Source organism: Schistocerca nitens, chromosome 1 (assembly GCF_023898315.1).
Source record: "Schistocerca nitens isolate TAMUIC-IGC-003100 chromosome 1, iqSchNite1.1, whole genome shotgun sequence".
Lineage (NCBI taxonomy): Eukaryota > Metazoa > Arthropoda > Insecta > Orthoptera > Acrididae > Schistocerca > Schistocerca nitens.
This window is the reverse complement of record NC_064614.1, coordinates 672,057,529-672,083,775: the sequence shown is the minus strand read 5'-3', so window position 1 is coordinate 672,083,775 and position 26,247 is coordinate 672,057,529. Positions and strand designations below refer to the sequence as shown.

The 26,247-nt window shown below is 44.9% G+C and overlaps 1 protein-coding gene across 1 annotated transcript in view; it reads right to left on the bottom strand.

Moving 5' to 3' along the window:
* Positions 1–26,247, bottom strand: part of LOC126259220 (DE-cadherin) — a 623,473-nt gene that overhangs the window by 61,025 nt on the left and 536,201 nt on the right. The window contains exons 2-5 of the mRNA XM_049955830.1: positions 6,795–6,913; positions 3,898–4,002; positions 3,353–3,478; positions 3,107–3,256 (exon numbers count right to left, since the gene is read on the bottom strand). Coding sequence (XP_049811787.1) covers positions 3,107–3,256; positions 3,353–3,478; positions 3,898–4,002; positions 6,795–6,913 — 500 coding nt within the window. The remainder of the gene's footprint in view (positions 1–3,106; positions 3,257–3,352; positions 3,479–3,897; positions 4,003–6,794; positions 6,914–26,247) is intronic.

Here is a 26,247-nt window from a genome sequence, read left to right as displayed (position 1 = left end):
AAAGCACTCGGTTTTGGACCCTTTCAAGGACTTGCAGGTAAAACTGGCTGTTGACAGTTTGGCCCTGTGGCACAAACCCAGAGCGGATATACTATTGGAATCAAGAAAGAGGCCAAGCATCGCCTTCACCTAGGATTTTGCAATTCTTGCCTTTTTTTGGCTTGCTTCTGGAGTGACACTCTCAGAGCCTGATTTCCCTGATGTAACAAAATTTAATGGCATGCCACTGTTCAGTGGATCATGGCCTTTCGTTCTCTTAATGCATCACTTGTACACAGGTACACCCTATGAGCAATCTGCACTGGTCAATGGCCAGCAGGAAACGACTGAGGAATGCTGTGCCTTCCCAAGACTGTCCCCCACCAGCTTTTCTCTCACCTGTCACAACACTGCAGTCAACCGGCGTGCATGTAATATATGGCCGATTCTGCCTGTCACTCTGGGAACGTGTGGCAGAAAGACCATAACCAACATCTTTTTCCTGTGTGTCACTTCACCGAGTGTTTGACTCTGTTATACTTCTAATACAACTGGTGGAGTACCCATTGATCCTCAGACAACCTTCCAGGTGTGGCATTTTGTGCCTGAGGTGTTGCATCTCACATATTCGTCTTGCTCACATTAGAAGCTTATTAATCATGCCTCTTTTCTGACTCGGATGGTGATATGACAGTTTGTGCAGATATTCGTGCATGTGTGTTAGTATTCGATACACACTGTGTCCCAGGTTTTCACCATCCCTTGCGACCAGCTACCTAGAAATTGTAGTTGTCTGTCCTTTTCTACTTCCACGGTAAATTTTATGTTGGCATGGATGCTGTTGAAGTCACAAAGCTGTTCCTCAACAAGTATCCACATAGTGGAGATACCATCGATGTACCTGTACCATACCTTAGGTTTACAAGGTGCTAAGTCCAGTGCCTGTGCTTCAAAATATTCCATGAAGACGTCCGCTACCACTGGACTAAGAAGACTACCCACGCTGAAGCCTTCCAGTTGTCCGTACAAGTTGCCATTCCATGTGAAATAACTTGGGGTGAGACATGCATGAAAAACCTTGCTGTTGTCTTGCAACCTAATTGAACTGATGTGCTACAGAGTGTCACTGAGTGGCACTTTGGTAAACAAAGAAACAACCTCAAGCTGACCAGGATGACATTTAGTGCAAGTTTTAGTTTCTTCAGCTTCTCAGTGAAATATCCTGATTCCTTTATGTACATGTCTATCTTACCCATGTGCATATGGAGCAGCGAGGACAGGTGTTTTGCCAGTTTGCATGTCAGTGAGCAGGGAACAGTAACAGACTCAGTGGAACACAATTCTTACAGATTTTTGGTAATACATACAGCGTTAGGTGGTAGAGCTTCTGTGTTGCGCAGGTTCTTCTATATGCCCGCCAAAGTGACACTTCAGAGAAAGGAATGTAAGGTATGGCCTTTTAGCCATACGTTCCCTGAGAGAGAGAGAGAGAGAGAGAGAGAGAGAGAGAGAGAGAGAGAGAGAGAATTGGCCGTATGCTGCGCACACATGGCATAAAGACTATTTGCAAACTGACAAAGAAGACCAAAGAGTGTCTCAGATCAATAAATAAGGAAAGAGACCCACTCGCAGTGTCAAGAATATACCACATACCATGCACATGCGGAAAAGTTTTATGTTGGCATGACTGGATGACACCAGGAGCACAGAACATAAGCGACATGGCAGTTTGGGGCAGATGGAGACATCTGCCATGGTAGAGCACGCACTGTCTGATGCCAACCACAGACTAAAATAAGCTAACATGGGAGTTCTGGCTGTAGAGAAGATCTATCAAACGTGCTTGTTCAGAGAAGCTATAGAAATACACAAACATGAGAATGGCTTCTACAGGAATGCTGTGGCGAACAACAGTTGCAGGTAGCAAGAGGAGAACTGTACCAGAAATGACTGCAGAAAAGCCCTTTGACGTTGGCACACCAGATTCATATAATCTTCGGCTGCAGTCCACCACTGGCAATGGAAGGTGAAGTTTTGACAATGCCAGTCACTTGTGCTGACGAAACATCAGAAAAATCATGAGACAGATGTCAACCGAAGAACCCGAGACAGAATCCAACAGGCAGTTTGTCAAGAAGTGGCCATGACAGTCTTAACAGTTTTGAATCACCTGTCTGCCATTGCCTTAAAATGGTGTACTTTCCTAACACGCAAGTTATAATATGAAAATAACTAAACACAAAATGCCTTTAACCACCAATATGACATATCCTGCGATTTTATGACATCAAATCGTACCAATAGTGACACCTTTTCGAGAAGTCATCAATGCGCTGGTGCTTTGGAACATATAAGTCATAACAAAGAAAAAACTGAAAGCGATAAATGGACACTATGTGGCACGTTGCCAAAATAAACTTTTTTTGTGTTTCACTTGAGAAAATAGTTCCTCAACGTGAAATTACAGAAAGTGATAGCTCCACGGTAACCTTAGCTAACTCGTCCAGTGTGAAGTCGGCTTAACATTGAATGAATCACAGTGAGTTCTCACCCGATCAGGATGTCTAATGAATTCTTTGGAATGCTATTTCTGTTGACATAAAACCCACAGAAGTTCAAAAGTGGATCAATCAAGGAATTAGCTGCTGCTATCCTAGAGGTTAACAACAGTAACAGAGGCAATGGTGCCATGAAGTAGAGAATTGTGAGACAGCATTAACTGCCAGGCTGCAAACTCAATCACTGTATGAACATGCACAACCATGAGAGAGAGAGAGAGAGAGAGAGAGAGAGAGAGAGAGAGAGAGAGAGAGAGAGAGATTTGGATAAACTAAAAATAATAATGTGTAGCGCAACTGAAAGTACAAAATACATGCAATAATATAACACAGCATTCAAGTGAAATCAAAAACAACCACACTCTCAAAGACTACAGCAGCTACAATTTTAAAATAGCAAGCAGAAACTAACGAAAATGTAGATCGACACACCTTCCATCCTGATCGACGCAAGTCCTGTCAGAAAGTCATTAAAAAGTATTATGTTTAGTATATGGCAAAACCAAAACTGTTAATTCTTTTTAAAAAATGATTAAAATTTTCATCTGTAATACTTTAATAAAACTTACCACTTTATCAAACATGGGCTTGTTGTCATTTATGTCTTCAATCGTTACTTTTATTGTGCAGACATCATCAAGCTGTGGTAGACCATTATCAGTAGCTCGAACAGTCAAGTAAACTTCTTTTTCACGGCGTGGCTCATCTCGATCAAATTGCTTCATGGTGCAAGAGTGAGACAACATGCATGTTAATAAAATAACTCTATTATATTACATCTGTATTACAAAAAACATAGACAATACATTATTTACTTGGCTGGTTCTGATAATCCCTGTCGCTGAATCAATTGAGAACTTCTCCCTGTCATTTTTTGTAGTTACAATGGAATATGTGATGGTGCCTCCTGATTCAAGAGGGTCTCTGTCTTCAGCTTTCACCTGAAAATAATTACAACCCTCATTACACAATTATCTATAAAGATGCAATCAAATGACAAAGTTATCAGCTAAGACACCTTCTCACAACAACAACAAGCCTTTTGGTGATAAAGCATTTTCAAAGTATGAACACTGCCAAAGGGTAGTACTTTTGTTTTGTGTATACAAATTTGTAGGAGGATAGTTTGTTGGCAATTTTGTTAACTCCTGCATACAAGTGGCACAGATTCTATTAAAAATAATTAAGAACTTTATCTACTAAAGCTATATTAAGTTATATTCCTTGGCAAAATATTTTTCCATTGACAACTTCTGGGCAAATGCATTTCACTAAACAGATTGGAATATAGTATGACGAACAAAGGAACAAATAAAACCAATCAGTGATTGAGCTAATATTTAAGTTGTCTTATACAAACCTGTGCAACATATGTTCCTATATCCTGCTCCTCTTTGACAGATGGCTGATAGTTTGAACAGTTCGTAAACATTGGTTTATGATTGTCATGTACAATCAAAGGAACCTGAAAGAAACAATAATTATTAATATGAAACGCGAACAGCAAGGTTAAATTATTAACAACACTGTTCTTACCATCACGGACATTTCAGAATGTAGGCCTATGTAATAAACTTTCATTTTTGCATGTTATTAGTTGTAAACTACATTAATGGAAATCACTCACTGTTGGTGCCAGTGTCATTCTGTAATAGAAATAACACACAACAGTCAACAAATTATTAGAAATATCAAATATAGGTACTCTGATCGTGCCTTAAATGGAACTGGTGGAGGACTGTGGTGCACCCTTCTTCAAGGTATATACACAAATTAAAACGAAAACATTTGTTTAACAGAGACAGTCATTGGGAAAAAAATCTATAAAGATGCAATCAAATGACAAAGTTATAAGCTAAGACACCTTCTCGGGCATTTTGATTGCTTTGGTTATATATTATGAACGCATTTCATATGTCAAGTTACACTGACATATGGATAGTATTTTTCCTGATCTAAGAGAAAATGAGATGCGGGGTTCGGAACAAGGAATCTTCACCTACAACTGAAAGGCGGTGCATGGGGAGTAACTTCCACACCCTTTGTGCAGTGCATGCAATACACGTATGTTTCATGCTGCTTATGAAGCCTCTACTTCATTAATTGTCATCTTCTCTTTCCAAAGATGGGTAACAGAGCAGCTGCGAAACTTAGGTCTGAACTGGTTAATACCTGAATTCACCACAAACGACAGATAGCACTCCTAGTGATTACAACAGTGATTCTGCATAGAGAGCTAGTTGTAGGAATTTCCCCTACATCAAACGAGAGCTTTACTAATTTCTTTCCCTATGTCACACCAGAGCTAATTGAAGCTCTTTGACCCAGAATACAGCATTATTCTCTGAACACTATACGAGGCAGCAAAGTCTATGTGCAATTCTTGGTGTGTCTTTTACTGTGGTTGACTACATCACTAATATGCCGAAAATAGTTTTAATCATTAACAGGAAATACAGAGTGCATTCCATAAGTAATGCGACCAATTTTTTTCTGATGCAACGGTACACCACAGCGTGTTGTAACCGGCTGGGCTAAGTGGAGGGGGGTGTTAGCTTCAAAACGCTCTTTGTCTCATTCGGCTGCGAGCTGCCGGAGAGTCGCGGTTCTGTAAAACCCGAGTTTTGAGTTTATGTAAAATGGCGCACTTGGATCATTCTGTAGAGCAATGGTACGCTATAAAATTTTGCGCTAAACTTGGAAAGTCCGCCACCGAAACGTTTCCATTACTTCAGCATGCCTTTGGGACTGATTGTTTGTCCAAATCACAAGCTTTCCGATGGCACAAGTCGTTCATGGAGGGCCGAGATGAGATCACCGACGAACCTCGCAGTGTACGGCCATCAACCGCACGAGTCGACGAAAATGTGACGATTGTGCGAGATTGTTTGAATTCAGATGGCTGAGCCTTCAATTGATAGCACAAACTCTAAACATGTCAAAAACAACTGTTTTCCGCATTGTGACCAAGGGGTACCATACATTGGTTGCAGGCCACGTACACCTCTTCATGATTATCATGTTTCCCAAGGGCAGTGGCATTTTTCAACAAGATAATAGACCATGTCACAAGGTCTGGAGTGTGATGGGCTGGTTTGAGGAAAAACGTGGCGAGTTCAAATGGACACATCTGGGATGTGATTGAACGTGGCGTCAGAGCTCGTTGCCCCTCCTCCCCGGAATTTACGAGAATTAGGTGCCTTGGGTCTCCAGCGACCTACCAAGATTTTTGATTCGAGGGATCGATGATGGATTATAGTTAGAAGATGGCTAACTCCATCCCATGATATGCTGGCCCCAATGCTGATATTGTGTTCCAAGACGGCAAGGTCCCTATTTACACATCTATCATCATCCAGGACTAGTTTTGAAAGCACAATGACGAATTGTTGCACCTCCCGTGGTCACCACAGTGACCAGGTCTCAATATTATGAGACCTTTATGGTCTACTTTGGAGAGGAGGGTGCGTGGTAACTATCTGTCTTCATTACCATTACCTAAACCTTCCATCATTCTGCAGAAAGAATGGTATAAATCATCATCATCATCATCATCATCATCATCATCATCATCATCATCTTCTTCTTCTTCTTCTTCTTCCGCTTGTGCCTTTATCCTGCAGTTTTCGCAGGGTCCACATTGTTACAACGGATTTGGCATGGTTAATTTATAGGGGTGGCCGCATGCCCTTCCTGCCACCATCCTATACCCCCTGGGACGGAATCAGTGTACCCCAGCTGTCTGCATGTAGTGTAAACCAAGAAATAGTGCGAACGTGTTACAAATATTTGTGAGTCGTGTAACTGAGGCAGGACGTGGGGACAAGCCCGGTATTCACCTAGTGGGATGTGGAAAACCGCCTAAAGCCACATCCAGGCTGGCCGGCACACTGGTCCACGTCGTTAATCCGCCGGGCGGATTCGTTCCGGGGCCGACGCGCCGACCCGAGTCCAGGAAGCAACGCATTAGCGCTCTTTTTTTTGGCTAACCTGGCGGGTGTATTATGTGTATGGTAATGTGGTTTTTTATGTTTCCGTATTTTTATCGACCTCCCGTAACTAAGCCGTTGATGAGTCGAACTATTAGAAAGCAAACAGAATGTATTACTTTAGGGGCATTTAATAATTAGCCAGTATAGGCTAACTCCCTTTAAAGCCACTATTGCTACTACGATGTACACTACAATGATAATTTAAAGCTAGTTCCACCGTGCCGATGGTGGCGACTGAGGATACTGTATGGACGACGGTACTCACAGCGTCTGAGGGATCTGCGCGCGGCACGGCGTGGTGCGTAGCAGATTTCTCCGCCAGATGCCTCGAGTGTCGCAGCTTGGCGCCGCTCTGCCGCGCGCGCCGTTGCTCCACTCCTGGAACTGAAGAGACAGACAACGACGTGAAACTGACTGCTCAATGCACAAATAAATTCAAAACAAACTCTTCACACTGTACTCGAGTCTTTATTGTTCATGAATTACGAAACTACTATACTAACGACAATTTTGTTTCTTATAAACACCCTTTTATTAAATATAGTTATTATTCATCCAAGCTAATTTTACAGCGCAATATTCTCTTACTGCAGATGAGCAGAGATAGCTGTCTAAAGCACTGTAAGGATGATTCCCAACTACGGAGCCCGTAGTTACCATGTATGACATGTATGACATTGTGCCAGAGGAAGAATGTGTGTGTGTGTGTGTGTGTGTGTGTGTGTGTGTGTGTGTGTGTGTAAGCGAGGGCTCTAAGGTGCGCACTTCCCTTGTTCGTATCTATTAGGATCAAGTTTCTCTCTAAAACCAGCTGTGTTGACATAACCACAGCGATCGGACTATGCCAATGGAAGACAGAGGGAGAGAGAGGGGGGGAGGGGGAGGGGAGAGAGGGGGAGGGGGGAGAGAGATGGGGGAGGAGGGGAAGGGGGAGAGGAGGGGGAGAGTGAGGGGGAGGGGGAGAGTGAGGGGGAGAGTGAGGGGGAGGGGGAGAGTGAGGGGGAGGGGGAGAGTGAGGGGGAGGGGGAGAGTGAGGGGGAGGGGGAGAGTGAGGGGGAGGGGAGGGGGAGAGTGAGGGGGAGGGGAGGGAGAGAGTGAGGGGGAGGGGAGGGGAGGGGGAGAGTGAGGGGGAGGGGGAGAGTGAGGGGGAGGGGGAGAGTGAGGGGGAGGGGGAGAGTGAGGGGGAGGGGGAGAGTGAGGGGGAGGGGGAGAGTGAGGTGGAGGGGGGAGAGTGAGGGGGAGGGGGGAGAGGGAGGAGGATGGATGATGGGGAGGGATGATGATGGGGAGGGGGGAGGGGTGAGAGGGGGAGGAGGTGGAGAGGGAGACTATGCCATTGGAAGACAGAGGGGGAGAGAGGGGGAGGGGGAGAGGGGTGGGGGAGAGAGGGGGGAGGAGGGGAAGGGGGAGAGGGGGGATGAGGGGGAGGGATGGGGAGAGGGAGGGAGAGATGGGGAAGGGGGAGAGAGGGGGAGGGGGAGAGAGGGGGAGGGGGAGAGAGGGGGAGGGGGAGAGAGGGGGAGGGGTGGGGGAGGTGGAGAGAGGGGGAGGGGAGGGGGAGAGAGGGGGAGGGGAAGAGGGGGAGGGGGCGGGGGAGAGAGGGGGAGGGGGGAGGGGGCGGGGGAGAGAGGGGGAGGGGAGGGGGAGGGGAGGGGTAGAGAGGGGGAGGGGAGTGGTAGAGAGGGGGAGGGGAGTGGTAGAGAGGGGGAGGGGAGTGGTAGAGAGGGGGAGGGGAGGGGAGAGAGGGGGAGGGGAGGGGTAGAGAGGGGGAGGGTGTGGAAGGGACAGGTCTAAGGTGCCTACTTCCCTTACTCGTATCCATCATGGTCCAGTTTCCCTCTAAAACTAGCTGTATTGACATAATCATAGCGATCGGACTTTACGTGTGTGTTGCACAGCATTTACTCCCAAGGAACACGCACCTGGAGACTAAAATTTGGGCAGTGTGCCTGCCGGTACATGCCCATCAAAATCAGCAAACTTGCCATTAAAAATGTTCGCACTCAGTTCTAAGAGATACGGCCCTTCCCTACTGCAGTCCTTACAAGCTCGTTCTATTTCATACAGCTTTACAATTAACGCCCAGATGTGTAATAGCGTGACTTTGTCAGTCAGCACACTACTAATGCTGTGTTCGAAAATTAGCGGTTTGATTTTCCTACTCATCTGCATTAACTTAGATATTTCTGCAATTAGAGCTAGCTGCCATTTACCAAAGTAACTAGAAATTTTATCTAAGTCATCTTGTATCCTCCTACGGTCACTCAAAGACGACACCTTCCCGTACTCCACAGTATCACCACTATATACACAGTAGTCAACTGCGCTTTTTCGCAGTCACTTGGGAACTTCGCGCTTGGCGAGAGATACGCGATAAATGCAAGGGGCCAGTGCCCTTGAGTACTCTTTGTAGAACCAAATTAGGATTCCACCACGACGTGGCGGCCTATTAGCATCAAACATTTCAGTTGTTTGTCTGCGCCAGGGATGCTTAGAAGGATTCGAAAAGAGGGATTGACTTCATAAAACTGAAAGGTTTATTGTGTCCAGTACAAGCGACGGGGTGCGCTGCTTACGTTTCTAAACACGCGTACTGACGTCCACTCTTTATTTCAGCTTTTTTTAAATTTTTCTGAGGTAGCCACTGCTTCCACCGATCTTTCCTTACGAGTTGCTTCTATTATTGAAAAGTTCTCAATCCAATTCATGAACACTACAACATATAGTGAATTTATCGAGCTTCTCGCGGCACGCGGGCACTTACCGTCCAATCAAGCCTTACATCCAGCCACGACCCCCACTACTTGCCCGTGCGGTTCTGGGCGCTACAGTCTGGAGCCGAGCGACCGCTACGGTCGCAGGTTCGAATCCTGCCTCGGGCATGGATGTGTGTGATGTCCTTAGGTTAGTTAGGTTTAATTAGTTCTAAGTTCTAGGCGACTGATGACCTCAGAAGTTAAGTCGCATAGTGCTCAGAGCCATTTGAACCCACTACTTGCCTTCCGCGCCACCCGCGGTTGGGGGCAAACCGAGCTTCTCGATCACTGGGGGTTCCCCTGGCAGCTATGCTGCTGCGCGATGCGATACGTGTAAGGTACCAGACATCAATACTCAGAACGTAACTTACGTAAGCTTGTAGGGGGGTGAGTGGTATCTTACACTAAGAGGAGCGACGCGTAGTTCAGGCGCTCCTAAATACGATGACTTTTTATTGGTAATGTAAGACGGTAGTCGCAAATAGAGATGAGGGGAGGGGGAAATAGTGCATGTAAATGACATTTGATGTGGTGTTATGAAGATGCGGTTTACATGTTAATTTATAAATGAAGTGACGGCGCTATCATTGATCGAACGTTGCCGAATGACTGACGAAGGTAGGCGATGGCGTTTAGCGCGACCAAGCTTAAGTCGCATTCTAGGCGCTTTTCGAGTCAGCAGCTCTTCCCGTTCGATATTTGTTACAATTCGACAGTATGTTTATGTTCCCACACATGTTAAAGATATTCGTCTATTTTGCTAACATACTGAATTTCTGTGAATTTTGTGAGAGGATGCATCCTATAATGTAACAGACTGCCACATATTTTTGAGTCTCATACCTGTTTTCCGTACCGACATCAAGAGGGAAACAAGCTAGTTTTATTCTGCTTATAGGCGACTCAACGAGCTACATAAAAGCAGTGTCGACAACAATTGATGTCCCATGGGCCTATTATTTCACACAGCAAACTCTTTCGCTTGCTTACGGGAAATGTGGATAGTGTAATGTGACTGGACCGTGTATACACCTCGATGTAGCCTTACATGGGTGTAATGTGTGTTTTAGATGGCAAAGGTGGTCTCTCGCCACACTTTGCCCGAGCTCCCATACCAAAACACTTAAGCAACCTCAACAACCTGAGGTAGACAGTTCGCACATGTTGCTATCACTCTGGTTTATGCAGCACTTACAGCGAAGTGCGAAACGAAACGGACGTCTTTTACAAACGTGCTTAGTCAAATAAACGGAGTATACGGGAACGCACCCGGAAAATTAGTGCTGGTGTTTCTGGTCTTGGGGAGAACGCAGCACCGCTAATCTCTTTATCAACAGAAAAGAATTATCACTGCAAGCAGAGCAATGCGGTAAAGGGAACCGATATCAAATGGCCGGCCCAGCCATATATCTCACGACTGTTTAATTAAGCTTATCCTGTACAAAGGGACGCAAAGGGGAGGGAACCAACAGCATAGCTGTGAATCGCTCACCACAAAGAAACGCATTTAATGCATAACGGCTGCCACTAGTGGCTCCTTTTCTTTCCTGTGTAATTAATTGGACTCTGGAGCGAACGGCGATTTACTGTTGTAATAAAAAAAGCATGCGCCATTAAAAAAATACTTCCCTCGACAGGGGGAATGGATTTATCTGCGACAGTAGGAAATTTGGTCGCAGAGTCGCAGCAACGGGGGCCTCGAAGAAAGAACGTTGCTGGCGCGTCCCCCTTTTGGAAAGAAGTCATCGCCGACTATGATTGTTAAAAACTGTTCGATCATGAACTCGACTGTTGCACTTTTGGCTTTCCGGTCATTCTAAAGCTGATACAGTGAAATTTTTTTTGTCCTCTCGTGCCAAAATACTCTGTAAATATTTGAAAAGTTCGAACGATCTCCGAAATTTTGTTGGTGTACTTCGGATTCACCGTTTATAATTAAAGTCCGTTCTTTGCAGCTTAGCATTTTGAAAATCTTGTTTAATTACAGTCCAAGACCGCGGCTAAAGGTTAGCAGCGCTGCCTCTAGATAGGGGGGTCCTGGGATCGGCTCTCCGTCGGGCCGGAGACTTTCTTCGCTCAGGAAATCTGGGTGGTGTTGTCTTCATTCCTTCATCTCATCTACATCCCAAAGGCACGTAAGTCACCCATGTGGTGTCAAGGAGACTTCTATCAGGGGGCTCAACAGCCCCAGACGAGAGTCTACCGGCCAATAATGACATGCGATCATTTCATTACACTCTAAAGCAGGAAAGAAAAGTAACAGCAAGAAATGCTTTCTCGTTGGAAACAATGTTCGCGATATCTTGGGATTTTTGGCTAATGCGGCAACAGGGTAGCCAGTAACGGAAAGCACAAACTACAAACGCCCACTTGAATGCGGACAATACTGACAGATCTCCCACGTTTTCTCCGCGTGACTGTTAATGATATACTTCTCGGTGTTCACCGGAGTAGTTGTTTCTATTGTAAGCGCAATATTTTGACGACCGACCCATTCGACTCCTTCAGGTGTTCCGTCGATCATTGCAGACGATGGCTCTTCGAAATCAGCGGAAGGAATCACGGTACTCAAAGAATGGGTATAATGGTCTAGTGCAGGGCCGGCCAGAAATTCTGCACGCGTGCGGTGCTCCTGCACATGTGCAACTTCCGGGTCACAGCGTGCACGCCGCAGCCGTCAGCGTTCATGTAGTGCAGGTTTCTACGCACAGATGTCGCTTTATCCACTTGCTGGGATACTCTGTACCGGGGCATTCTAGTGCTCTTTCCACAGCTTGCAAGCCAACCATGGGAAGGTATTTCGCGTATTAAACATTTAAAATACTGTCACAGCCTACTCATTGAGACGTCTACTTTTATGTTAACAGTTTAACCCAGTAAGACAAGTAATACAGTTAACAACCGTGGGTTTTTATTAAGGCAGCTTGACTGACGGCACGTAAATACGAGTAATGTTTTTGATCTAGTATTTAAGAAAGAGAGCACTTAGCGACTTCCAACGAACCTTATTCATGATTTCAAATAACATTAAACTAATGCAAGGTTTCCTATAACTAATTCTCGGTGCTCTCAGTTACACCCACATAATTTCTGTCTCACTGACCTCTGAACAGAATGATAACCGCAGACCTCTCGATGATTACCTGTTATTTCAATACCATTATTGCTACATCTTTCATCAGCTCCGTCTGAAATCTGCATAATAACTGACAATTAGATGAATGTTACGTTTTATCGACTTCAGCTGAGCGTAGACCATCACACATTAAAAAAAAAAAAAACCGTAAATGTAAGTATACATTGGAACAATCGGTTTAATGACTAACTTTCCTGATAATAATGTAACATGGAGCAGAATGAGGCACTAATGCATAGTTAGTAAACAATAATTTTTAATTACGAAAGGAATAAATCCAAACACGTTTATCACTGGTCATGAGAAATGATAATCGAGTTGATGTGTCTCATCCATTTTCTTAAGGACATTTAATTTTGCTTGCTGTTCTTCACTCTTGAGTACACTACACTCGTCTTTGTGATATGTATTGTAGTGTCTTTCAATTGAAAACTTACGCTGGCCGCCTATTATTCGGCGGCGTAGCAAACACTGAGTTTTCACCAACGGCTACAAAAAAGAATTGCAGTTCCCAGTCATTTTTAAACGACTGAGAACATAGATCTCCCGTCCTTTGCTTCTTCACAGCACCTGCCATTTCTCAGTACTTCTCTGTTAAGGTTACGGTTACCAGGGGTAAACGAGACTGGGTATGTTGCGCTCTTGCTTGTACCACATAAACGGGGAAGTGAAGCCGCCGCCGTTCATTTAGGGCACATGTCTAATAACAGATGTCGCTGTCGCACATGTGCAGCACTTCCGCACGTCTGCACAATGTGCAGCGTTTGGCCGGCCCTGGTCTAGTGGCTCCTCATAAGCCACACATTTCTGCATTCAATGCTAAGCTACGCTTGAAGTGGTGTGAAAAGCGACGCCACTGGTCATTAGCTGGCTGGAAACGAGACATTTTTAGTGATGAACCACGCTATAATCCAATGGATTCGGCGAATGCCTGGAGAGCCGGTCGCTGTGGCCGAGCGGTTCTAGGCGCTTCAGTCTGGAACCGCGCTGCTGCTGCGGTCGCAGGTTCGAATCCTGCCTCGGGCATGGATGTGTGTGATGTCCTTAGGTTATTGTTTTTCGTGGGTACGTTTGTGTTCCCCTTTTGCGCTTAAGAAATTGGTAAATACGGTTGGATATGATTAAATTTTCAAACACAGTCTACTGCCTACAGAAGAAGAAAAGTTAGAAGATGAAGACTTTTTTACCAGCATGACAATGCCCTCTGAGAAAACAGCGTCTGTGAGGTAATGTGTGTACAATAATATACCTGAAGTGGACTGGCCTGCCCAGAGTCCCGACCTGATCCAACGGAACACCTTTGGGGTAAGTCAGAACGTCGACTTCGCTTCGGAAGCCATTCCTCTATCTGAATTCAGACAAATAATTGCTGTCAACGCTTTCGTATAAATCAGCTGCACAACGATTGGGATTCAAGCACGATATCCAGTTTATGGCGCTATACGATAAGCTCGTTGATTCGGAAAAAGCGTATGGGGCCTGAAGATGGCAAAATGAATTGCCGAAACTGGTTGCTTTCGAAATAAAATAAAATCTCAAAGTGTACGGCTGTTGGTAAAGTTTACTGAATTGAAAACTCATTGAAAGTGTGCCCAGTAGAGTTGAAGGTGTCATGGAGAACCCCCCATAACACTGAGTTGACAGAAGTCATGGAATAGCGATACGCACGTACACATATGGCGGTAGAATTGCGTACGCGTATAAAATGGCAGTGCATTAGCATAGATGTCATTTGTACTCAGGTGACTGTGAGGTTTCCGACGTGCTTATGGCCTCACGAGGGGATTAATAGACTTTGAACGCGGAATGGTAGTTGTAGCTAGACGCTTGGACATTTTATTTCGGAAATCGTTAGGGAATTCAATATTCCGAGATCCACAGTGTCAATCAAGAGAGCGACGAGAATACCAGATCAGGCATTACCTCTCACCACGGGCAACGCAGTGGACGACAGCCTTCACCTAACGGCCGACAGCGGTGGCTTTTGCGCAGAGTTGTCGGTGCTCAGAGACAATCACTACTGCGTGAATTAACCGCAGAAATCAATGTCGGACGTACGACGAACGTATCCACTAAATAGTGACTACATCGGTTGGACCACGGACGATTGGAAAACCGTGGCTTGATCAGATGAGCCCCGATTTGAGTTGGTAAGTGCAAACTGGTGGTGGCTCCGTAATGGTGTGATCAGTGTTGACATGGAATGGACTAGGTCCTCTGGTCCAACTGACCCGATCGTTGCCCCGAAATAGTGATGTTCGACTACCTGGAGGCCATCTGCAGTCATTTATGAACTTCCATGTTCCCAAACAACGGGCCACATTTGTTCGCTACTGGTTTGAAGAACATTCTTGAGATTTCGAGCGAATGATTTGGCCACGGAGATAGCCCGACACGAATCCCAATTAACATTTATGGTACATGAACGAGAAGTCAGTTTGTGCACGACATCCTGCACGAGTGAAACTGCTGGACGACTATAGACGCAGCATGACTCAGTATTTCTGCACAGCACATCCAACGACTTGTTGAGCAAAAGGAAGTCCGACACGATGTATGGAAATATCTCATGAATTCTGTCACAGTTGATACCAACTAACAAAAACCGGTACACTTTTTTATTACTGTGCATCGAATGGAAACAACAACTCGGTTGAAAACCAGAAGACCAGCATTATCCAATTTCGTCACAAAAACCAGAGAGATGGCGACAACAGCGTGGAAAGAAGGAAAGACTGAAGCATCAGTACTGATCGTGTACAATGCGCGTTTCAGCTTGGTACTCGCTTGTTAAAGAGTCAGGCTGGTGGATCATAAATCTGCGAAGTCTGGACGAGGTGATCTCCCGGTCTGTTAACAGCAGTGCTTAATTATGGGAGCAGTCTTGGAAACGGCGCCAGAGAAGTTTGGACACACCAGAAACAGCCCCGGCTTAATCTCCGGCCCGGAAAGCTCGGCTGCGGCGAAAGACGTATGGCTGGCTGGGAGTCGCTCCTCGCGGCCGCGTTAAGTTTTAATGCCGACGGAGGCGGGATCTCCACCAGCTGCCGGCCAACGGCGCGCACGCGTTATCCGAACGATGGACGCTACTGGAGATAAACGTCTGGCGGCGAGTTTTTGCGAGGTTTACGGCTCCCGTAAGTCGCGCACCCGCCGCAAAATGCTGCCGAAGCATAAAAAAAATAAAAAGAAATTAACCGCTGTGCGCGTTGCGTCCCGTTATGAGGTACGGCTTTCCCTCGGCGTATCTCGGTGCCGGTCGAGAAGCGAGTGCGCTCTCGCGAGCTTGCACCTCTCCGCCCCCCCCCCCCACCCCAACCGCCCCCCACGCAATGTCTGCGTGCACACAACATCCTAATACTGACGATTTATTTTACAGCTGAGCCGCGATGGACAATCCTGACAGCGCTGCCAGTTCGTTACTGTATTCCGTGGGACCGCGAGAGGTATGTAGGTATACGATAAATAGAGGCCTCCGAGATAAAAGACGGTGGTAGAAAGAGGGCAAGGAAAGAACACAGGAGGGAAACGTTTGCATAGAGGGGTCCTCGTTGTGCGAATAGATTGCCTCGGAAGCGAGCAACTAACCCCTCGAAAGAATTATCCGCATCACTCAGGAGTGAAAATCCCACAAGGTACAGGACTGGACGGGACGGAGAAAGGTAGGGCCACGGAAGTAGTACTAGAAAGGAGCAAAGACCATGGCGTTAGTCAACGGTTGGATTCCAGTTTGCTGATCGCTCGAGAGGGCCCGTTCACACTGGGTAACAAGCAGTATCGGCGATATTTAATGCAACTATTGAAGGAAGAAGGTTGAGGGAACCAGGTCGTGTTCAAATCAAACCAAATTTGAACTGTGCATGATTTCGTCGAAGTATATTACTTATATGCCAGTAGCATTGTTACCACTATATGTATGTGAGTTGAAATTTAAAAAAAAAAAGTAATATCTAAACATTTGTCAAACCTTTGACTGCCGTGATTCTAGTACTTTTTAATGGAACTAATTTAATTAATCTCTATACCGAGTTTCATTGACGTAAGATATATGTATTTCACACAAAATTGTACCGAAATCCAAAAACTTCATACTTTCGGGGAAAATGCACTTGAAGTTTTACTTCAATCTTTTGAACCTACATCCAAGTTTAAATTCGCCAGGTCCATAGCTGTCATCGTTCCGGGTTTCTGTATCCTGCATATGTTTGGAAGCCTTCTCATGAATTCTGGTATCTCTCGTCATCGGTAGGATTGTTTTCTCAGCCTCCCGCAAACTCAGCTTGTCAACTGACAGAAGCGCATTCTCAATTTCCGCCACAGATTCTGTGTCCGTAACACTGAAAACTTTCAGCCTGCTGGCTGGCCCGTCATTGAATCACAACACTGCATCCATGACACCACTTTATTTGGTTTTTGGGGTCCACAAATAATGTTTCAGGCACTCATTCCCACACACTGTTATTAAAACATTTGATGAGATTTTGACCAACTTTCGGTACATAACACACTATAGATAGTTTTCATTGACTTCAGTAGGGGATTGTTATTTCTATATTGATCAATAATGAAACGTAGATAAGTTTTATTGACATTAGTAGGAGATGGTTATGTCTACATTCGTCACCAATTACACTAGCTCCCTGATAACTTACACCACGACTACCGGACATTTGGACACAGTGAGTGACAGGGGTCCGCTGTTACCTTAAAACTTATTCCTACTATTAAATTCCCTTATTTTGCCCATATTTACGATCTGCACGAATAAAATATAACTATAAACACAAGAAGATTACTTCCTAAAATCAAATACTATTTCCAATCACTAAAACGAGTAAAACGAAAACAGAACCATGAACTGATGTTCACTTGTTACTTACAGTCGCTTAGCACCAGGCTGACCAACTTGCAAAGCAGTGATCGAATAATAAATAGATTAAAGACAGCCGGGATAAACACTGCACAGTTGACAGCAGACGGAAGGGAGCGTGTCGCTGTTTAGCAAATGCTCGTTCTTTCTTAACATGGGCCAAACATACAAAAACCATATATATTCTGGTTCAGGAAGGACTGCGGTGTAACCCAACAATTTTTTTAAAAAAAAAATGTTATTTCGACGGATTTTCACTTTCTTGTTCCCTTAGAGCAACGACATAACTTCAGTGTTGGATCTATTACATTTCTGAAGAAGGTAAATTTCACCTACAGTAATACGAAATTTCACCATTCACCTCGTGTTTTGAATGGCAATGAGAAAACTGTTTGGCTTTTATTTTAATTATGTTCTTCCTACTATTAAAAATTCAATAATTGTTAACAACTGAATACGATTCGGTCCCCGCTACTGCAACTTTAGCGATGTTGTGTATCATTAATTCTCCTGCCGATAATGGCATCACGCAACACGCTGGCATACCACTTGCTCGTGAAAAAATCCACACTCATCGACAGTTTGATTTTGTTTCCAAGGAATTGTTTCGACTTCACTTAATGATTGCGTCAAAAATATCGCCTTTTTGTTGGGATTGGCTGGACAGTGCTTCATGGTCGCAGTCTATCTGAAAATTTCATACTGTTAAATACCCGGCATTTGACGAGGCTTGAACGTTCCGTGGCTCTAATTTTTTAACTGTTCCGTTTCCTGCTGTCTTCTTTCACAAGGACAGTTTTACGAGTTATCAAATTAAGTGTATGAACAACTGTTACTGAAGACAGTTCGCACCTACCCACTTAATAAAGGCAAGGCTTCTGGTCCAGATTGTATACCAGTCAGGTTCCTCTCAGATTATGCTGATACAATAGCTCCATATTTAGCAATTTTATACAACCGCTCGCTCACAGAAAGATCCGCACCTAAAGACTGGAAAACTGCTCAAGTCACACGAATACCCAAAAGTGGAAGTAGGAGTAATCCGTTGAATTACAAGCCCATATCACTAACTTCGATTTGCAGTAGGGTATTGGAACATATACTGTATTCGAACATAATGAAGTATCTCGAAGAAAACGATTTATTGACTCCTAGTCCGCACGGATTCAGAAAATATCGTTCTTGCAAAACACAACTAGCTCTTTATATTCATGAAGTAATGAGTGCTATCGACAGGGGATGTCAAGTTGATTCCATATTTTTAGATTTCCAGAAGGCTTTCGACACCGTCCCTCACACGCGTCTTCTAACCAAACTGCGAGCCTATGGAATATAGCCTCAGTTGTGCAACTGGATTCATGATTTCCTGGAAGAAAGATTTCATAGTAACAGCCGGGAAGTCATCGAGTAAAACAGAAATAATACCCGCCGTTCCCCAAGGAATTTTTATAGGCCCTCTATTGTTCCTGATCTATATTAACGACACAGGAGACAATCTGAGTAGCCCTCTTAGATTGTTCGCGGATGGTGCTGTCATTTACCGTCTTGTAAAGTCATCAGATGACCAAAACGAATTGCAAAATGATTTAGATACGATATCTGTATGGTGCGAAAAGTGGCAATTGACCCTGAATAAAGAAAAGTGTGAAGTTAGTCATATGAGTACTAAAAGAAATACGCTAAATTTAGATTACGCGATAATGCACACCAACCTGAAGACTGTAAATTCAACTACATATTTAGGGATTGCAATTACAAATAACCTAAATTGGAACGATCACATAGATAATGCTATGGGTAGAGCAAGCCAAAGACCTCGATTCTCTGGTAGAACACTTAGAAGGTGAAACAGGTCTACTAAAGAGACTACTTACACCACGCTTGTCCGTCCTATTCTGGAGTATTGCTGTGCGGTGTGGGATCCGCATCAGGTAGGACTGACGGATGACATCGAGAAAGTACAAAGAAGGGCATCTCGTTTTGTACTATCGCGAAATAGTGGAGTGCCACAGACATGATACGTGAATTGGTATGGCAATCATTAAAACAACAAAGGCATTTTTCGTTGCGACGGGATCTTTTCATGAAATTTTGATCACCAGTTTTCTCCTCCGATTGCGAAAATAATTGTGTTGACAGCCACCTACATAGGGAGAAATGATTATCACGATAGAATAAGAGAGATCAGCGCTCGCACAGAAAAATTTAAGTGCTCGTCTTTCCCGCTCGGCATTCGAGAACTGAACGGTGGAGAGACAGCTCGAAGGTCGTTCATTGAGACCTCTGCCAGGTACTTTATTGTGAATAGCAGAGTAATCACGTAGATGTAGATCGGATATTTGATGACACTACACGGTCAGTTACACACTTTTCCTGACGACCGACTCCCCGAAGAAACAGCACGGCTGCGCTTTCTCGGTGGCGTGGAAGGTCGTCCACTTCTGCTCCACTGGCGACACCGATGGCCGACCGAAACGGCGGCTCCTGCCGGCGACTTTATTTCCGGTAAGGGCTCCTGAGAGGCGCGTTCCAGCGCTATCTGCTGCTCTATAAATACGTCCGCGTATCGGCTGCCGCTGGACGCGGCGACGTCGACGACCGACGTTCTGACGGAGTCCTCGGACCACAAGAGGCGCAGCCCACAGCGGGCGCGGATCCGGGAGGACGGCGATTCCAATCCCCGTCCGACCATCCAGATTTGGGTTTCCCGTTATTTTCTCAAATCCCTCGAGGTGAACGATGGGACGTTTTCGTTGAAAGGGCACGAGCGATTTCCTTTCCCATTCTTCCCGAAACCGGGCTTGCACTCTGTCTCTAATAACGTCGTCGTCGACGGGACCTAGAACTCTTTCAATCTTCCTCCCTTCGTTCCTCTGGAATCACACTAGTACATCTATATCTACATATATACTCCGCTAGCCACCAAGCGGTGTGTGGCGGAGGGCACAATTAGCGCCAAAGTCATATTTGCCCCCCACCCCTCTGTTCCAACCGAGGATCGCGCGAGGGGAAAACGACTGTCTGAACGCCTCAGTACGAGCTCTAACTTCCCTTATCTTTGAATGATGATCATTACGCGATTTGAAGGTTGGTGGTAATAATATATGGTCTACATCTTCGGTGAAGATTGGATTTCGGAATTTAGTGAGCAGCCCCTTCCGTTTAGCGCGTCGTCTATCTGCAAGTGTGACCCACTTCAAACTTTCTATGAGATTTGTAACGCCGCTCTTCTTTGGACCTTCTCAATCTCTTTAATGAGACCCAACTGGTAAGTGTCCCATACAGAAGAACAACAATCTAAAGACTGGACGAACTAACGTATTGTAAGCTATTTCCTTTGTTGAAGGACTGCATCGCTTCAGGATTCTTCCAATAAACCGCAATCTAGAGTTCGCCTTACCAGTTACTTGTGTAATCTGATCATTCCATTTGAGATCATTTCGAATAGCCACACCCAGATACTTCACTGATGTTACCGCTTCCAAAGACTGATCATTTTTTTTTGTACTCATAAATTAATGGGGATATTCGCTTTGTTATACGCAGTAGGTTACACTTTTGTTCACAACTTTCCTGTAGACTACAGCATCATCGGCAAACAATCTAAGGCCGCGCTGTCAATACCATCAACCAGATCGTCTATGTAAATCGTAAAAAGCAGAGGAACTATTACGCTGCCCTGGGGCACACCTCAAGTTACTCTTGTTTCTGTTGAAGTTTCCCCGTTCAGGACGACATACTGCTCCCTGTCTGTCAGAAAACTTCCTATTCAACCGCATATATTATCGGACAGACCGTAAGCGCGCACTTTTTGTAGCAACCGACAGTGCGGAACTGAGTCGAACGCCTTTCGAAAGTCGAGAAATATGGCATCAACCTGGGAACCGGTATCTAGAGCCTGTTGTATATCATGCACGAAGAGGGCCAGCTGTGTCTCGCATGAGCGCTGTTTCCTAAAACCGTGCTGGTTCCTGCAGATGAGCTTCTCAGAGCCTAGAAAGGTCATTATGTCTGAACACAAAATATGTTCCATGATTTTACAACAAATCGATGTCGGTGAAATTGGCCGGTAATTATGAGCATCCGATTTTCTACCCTTTTTATAGATTGCTATGACCTGGGCCTTCTTCCAGTCCCGTGGAACTTTCCGCCGTTCCAATGATCTCATAGCTGACGGATAAGAATGGCGCTATATTTGAAGCATAGTCAACATAAAATCTTACGTGGATACCGTCTGGGCCTGATGCCTTTCTGGCGTCTTAAGATCTTAACTGTTTTACAAGGGGGCGTTCAATAAGTAATGCAACATTTTTTTCCCTCGCCCAATTAAGGTTGGAAAAATGCGGAATTTGTTGTGGGGCATCGTTGAGTATTCCGGCTTCAGCCCCCATACGATAGGTAGTGGCGCTATGCTATGCTATGCTATGCGTGGCTTTTGTAACGGAGGTGCGTTCCAAGACAAGGGCAAAATGTCACAGAATCCTCCTGCGAAACTTGCAAGACTTCCAGAAGTGCTAATCTTGCGAGTTCCGCAGGATAATTTCTATAAAGTTTGGGAGGTAGGAGGCGAGATACTGGCGGAAGTAACGCTGTGAGAAGGGGTCGTGAGTCGTGCTTGCATAGCTCAGTCGGTAGAGCACTTGCTCGCGAAAGGCAAAGGTCTCGAGTTCGAGTCTCCGTTCGGAACACAGTTTTAATCTGTCAGGAAGTTTCATATAAACGCACGCTCAGCTGAAGAGTGAAAATTTCATTCTAGTTGAAGTCTTGATATATACTATACCACTGGCATCAAATGCTGTACTATTTGGCAGCATTTGTCGGTATACCAAATCTAAGCGTATGCACGGTGAACAACTATTCCAACCGATAATGTTAATACTCCTACAAAAATCATTGCCTTTATAGTGATTTCCACTACTGTAGATGTAGAGAAACCTATATTGTTGCATTCTATAAACTGACAGTGCCCTATCAACATTATAACACGCCACATCAAAGCAATTAACATACTCTACAATCAACCACTAAAATTTTATACTTACTATGTTTATACTTATGCTTGCCTTAGCTAACTCTGCTAATGACTTTAGGTCACCAATAGAACACGGAAGAAAGTTCTGTCGTTTTGTCCTATTTGCGCTGTGTATTTATCCTGATGAGCTTTGCAACTCAGTTGTACACTACTCCTGAAGTCGTAATGATGGAATTATTGCACTACAGCTGCATCTACGTCATACTCCTCAAGCCACCTAATGGTGCGTGGCGGAGGGTACTTTCGGTACCACTATGTGATCCCTCCAACCCTGTTCCACTCGCGAATAGTGCTTGGGAAGGATGATTGTCGGTAAGCCTCTATATTGGCTCTAATTTCTCAAATTTTCTCCTCGTGGTCAATATGCGAGATGGACCTAGGGGGAAGTAATACGTTGACTGACTCCTCCTGAAAAGTACTGTCCCGAAATTTCAATAGTAACTCTTTCCGTGATGCCGGCCGGGGTGGCCGAGCGGCTCTAGACGCAACAGTTTGGAAACGCGCGACCGCTACGATCGCAGGTTCGAATCCTGTCTCGGGCATGGATGTGTGTGATGTCCTTAGGTTAGTTAGGTTTAAGTAGTTCTAAATTCTAGGGGCCGATGACCTCAGCAGTTAAGTCCCATAGTGCTCAGAGCCATTTAATCCATCTCTCCGTGATGCACAACGCCTCTATTGCAACGTCTGCCAGTGGAGTTTGTTTAGCATCTCCGTAACGCTCTCTCGCCAGCTGAACGATCCCGTGACGAAACGCGCCGCTCTTCGCTGTATCTACTCTACCTCCTCTATCAGTCCTACCGGATAGGGAACCAAGATAGATGAACAAATCTCAAGAATCGGGCGAACAAGCGCCTTATAAGCCACTTCTTTCGTGGAAGAGTTACATTTCCTTAACATTCTTCCGATGGATCTGAGTCTGGTGTCTGCTTTTCCCACTATCTGTTTTGTATGGTCATTCCACTTAAGGTCGCTCTGGATAGTTACGCCTCGCCAGCTGTTTGTCATCAATAGTGCAGCTGTACAGTAGTGGATTTCTTTTCCTATGTATGCGCAATATGTTACATTCATTTACGATCAAAAAATGGTTCAAATGGCTCTGAGCACTATGGGACTTAACTGCTGAGGTCACTACTTAAACCTAACCAACCTAAGAACGTCACACACATCCATGCCCGAGGCAGGATTCGAACCTGCGACCGTAGCGGTCGCGCGGTTCCAGACTGTAGCGCCTAGAACCGCTCGGCCACATCGGCCGGCATTTACGATCAGGATCAATTGACAGAGTCTGCAAATTCTTACTATCTTCTGGCGTTGCTACTTTGCTAGAAGGGGAGAAAGTTCTTTCGCATAATCTTTATAGAATCTTATACCTATCTCATCTGGTCCTGAGGCCTTTCCACTACTAAACTAAAGCAGCTGCATCCCGTCAGAAATGCTTAACATTCTGGTGGGAACAACCCACGATTCGCAGGTATTCGACTAGCGAAGACACCGCAGTCTGCGACAGCTTCCAAGTGGCGCGACGGCGTGCTGTGGGCGCCATGTTGTCTGAGTGACGGCGTGGAACGGAATCTCAGTCGGTGGCACGCTGTGACATCGCGCCCGCCACTCAACCTGGTGTCGGCAATAGCCGTGACTCAGCCGACAGGAATCCGCCGGCAGCAGCAGCACCCACCCGCCGCCTCGAGAACCGGCTGATGACCGACGGCTTCTCAACAGCTCACCCACGACTATTTTCATGCAGTGAAATTGTTATCCCACAAAACGACTGCTTTTCGTGTAGATGTAAACACCTCAAAGACTGGTAGGATACACCTCTCCACACAACTCCATGCCGTGCAAATATTTTCATACACCCGGAACGAGAGAACCGTATACCGATTTGAACCTGCAAACTTTGTTCAAGCGTTAGTCTCCTCCTACCATTTTCATCCCCCCCCCCTCCAACACACACACACACACACTTCTCTCGATTACCAAACAGGCGATTGCTTTAAGACTCAGTATATGTCGCAACAATCGAGCCCTTCCTTTGATCAAATTGTGCCGAAAATTTCTTTTATCCCCAACTCGAACCCACAAACACTAGCAACACACACACACACACACACACACACACACACACACACACACATACATATGCGAGGTGTGTTCAGAAAGTAACGGGAATTTTTCTTTTTCTTAAACTATCTTCACTTAACATCAACTTCTACCCCTTCGAAGTACCCCCCCCCCCCCCTCAGTTGCGCCAGTGCTTTTTCTAACCTAGGAAGTACTTCTGGAACTCAGCGATTCTGTTTTAATCTCATCAATGGTGGCAAAACGACGTCCTTTCATGGTTCTCTTCAGCCTTGGGAATACAGAGAAGTCCCAGGGGGCTATCTCCGACAAATACGGTGGCTGAGGTAACATTGTTTTGTTTTTTGCCAAAAAAATCACGAACACGCATCGAGGTGTGAGCCGGAGCATTACTGTGGTGCAATTCCCACGAGTGGTTTTGCCACAATTCTAGTCGTTTTCTTCGGATTGCTTAACGCAAACGGCGCATAACTTCTAGGCAGTATTTCTTATTGATCGTATGACCACAAGGCAGGAACTCATTATGCACTATTACACTATAACCGAAGAAAACAATGACGCCCACCTTCACATGTGATCTGAATTTTCCAACTTTTTCGGTCTTCAGGCAGTTTCTGTTGGGACAATTAAGTCTTGGTTTTATACCCATGTTTAGTCACCTATTACAACCTACTTATCAGTGGTGGAACGTTGTCGACTTCATTTAGCAGTTCTTAAACGACGTCATTTTTGGTCGAAATTCGATGATTTGGGAACGATCTGTGCTGCTACATGTTACACGCCCAGAACACCGAAAAAATTACTTGGCATGAGCCAAAGTATATGCCAGTGTCATCAGCAATCTCTCTGATGGTGATTCGGCGATTTTCCATTACCATTTTCTTCACTTCTTCCACGCTGTCATTAGTAATTGATGTGCTAGGGCGTCCACGACTGTCGTCTTCAAAGTCTTCTCTATCCTCTTCGAAATGTTTATACCACTCGTAAACTCTTGTCTACTCGTAGCAGATTCGCCAAAAGCCACATTCAACATTTCGAACGCGGTGTTGTACTTCAATCCATTTTATTCCATTTTCAAGCAAAATATAATGCAAATTATTGGATTCATCTTTTTCAAAACTAAACGTCAGGGATGTGTGTACCAACAAGACGAAAAAAATTTTTTTTTTTAAATCTTACATATAAAGCATGCGAAGTTAAAAAATCCAAGTCACTTTTTGATCACACCTCGCACAATGACAAATCACAGAAGGGAAGCACACACAAATTAACACACAGAGTGGCAAAAATACTAAAAAAAATAACAGGGCCTTCATATAGCGTATAAAAGCTGCGCAGACTGTCGAAATAAAACCTAAGCCAACAAAGAGTCAAGAAAGACAAATTCCAAGGATCAGGAATATGCTAACTTTTATGTACAAGTAGTTGCTGCAGTATACATAAGTGTGACGTGTAGGAATTTTAAAATACGATACAAACAACACATCAAATGTTGTAAATATGAAACAAATCATTCCACATTTGCAAAACTGTTCAAATATCATAACCATCATCCTGCCAACATATCGAAATCGTTGGGACAAGCAACCGCAACAAATGCCATATACCAATGCAAGAAGCACACGGGTATCGAGAAGGCCACAGCAGAGAATAATGATGAAGTCCCATTCTCCGTAACAGAGCGTAGCGGACGATGCGGGAGACCCGCACCGCTGTACTAGGCAAGGTTCTAGGGGAGGTGGCTTGCCATAGCCTTCCTCCGACAGTAATGGGGATGGATGATGATGATGATGATGATGATGATGATGACAACAGCACCGTCATCTCGAGGCAGGTGAAAATCCC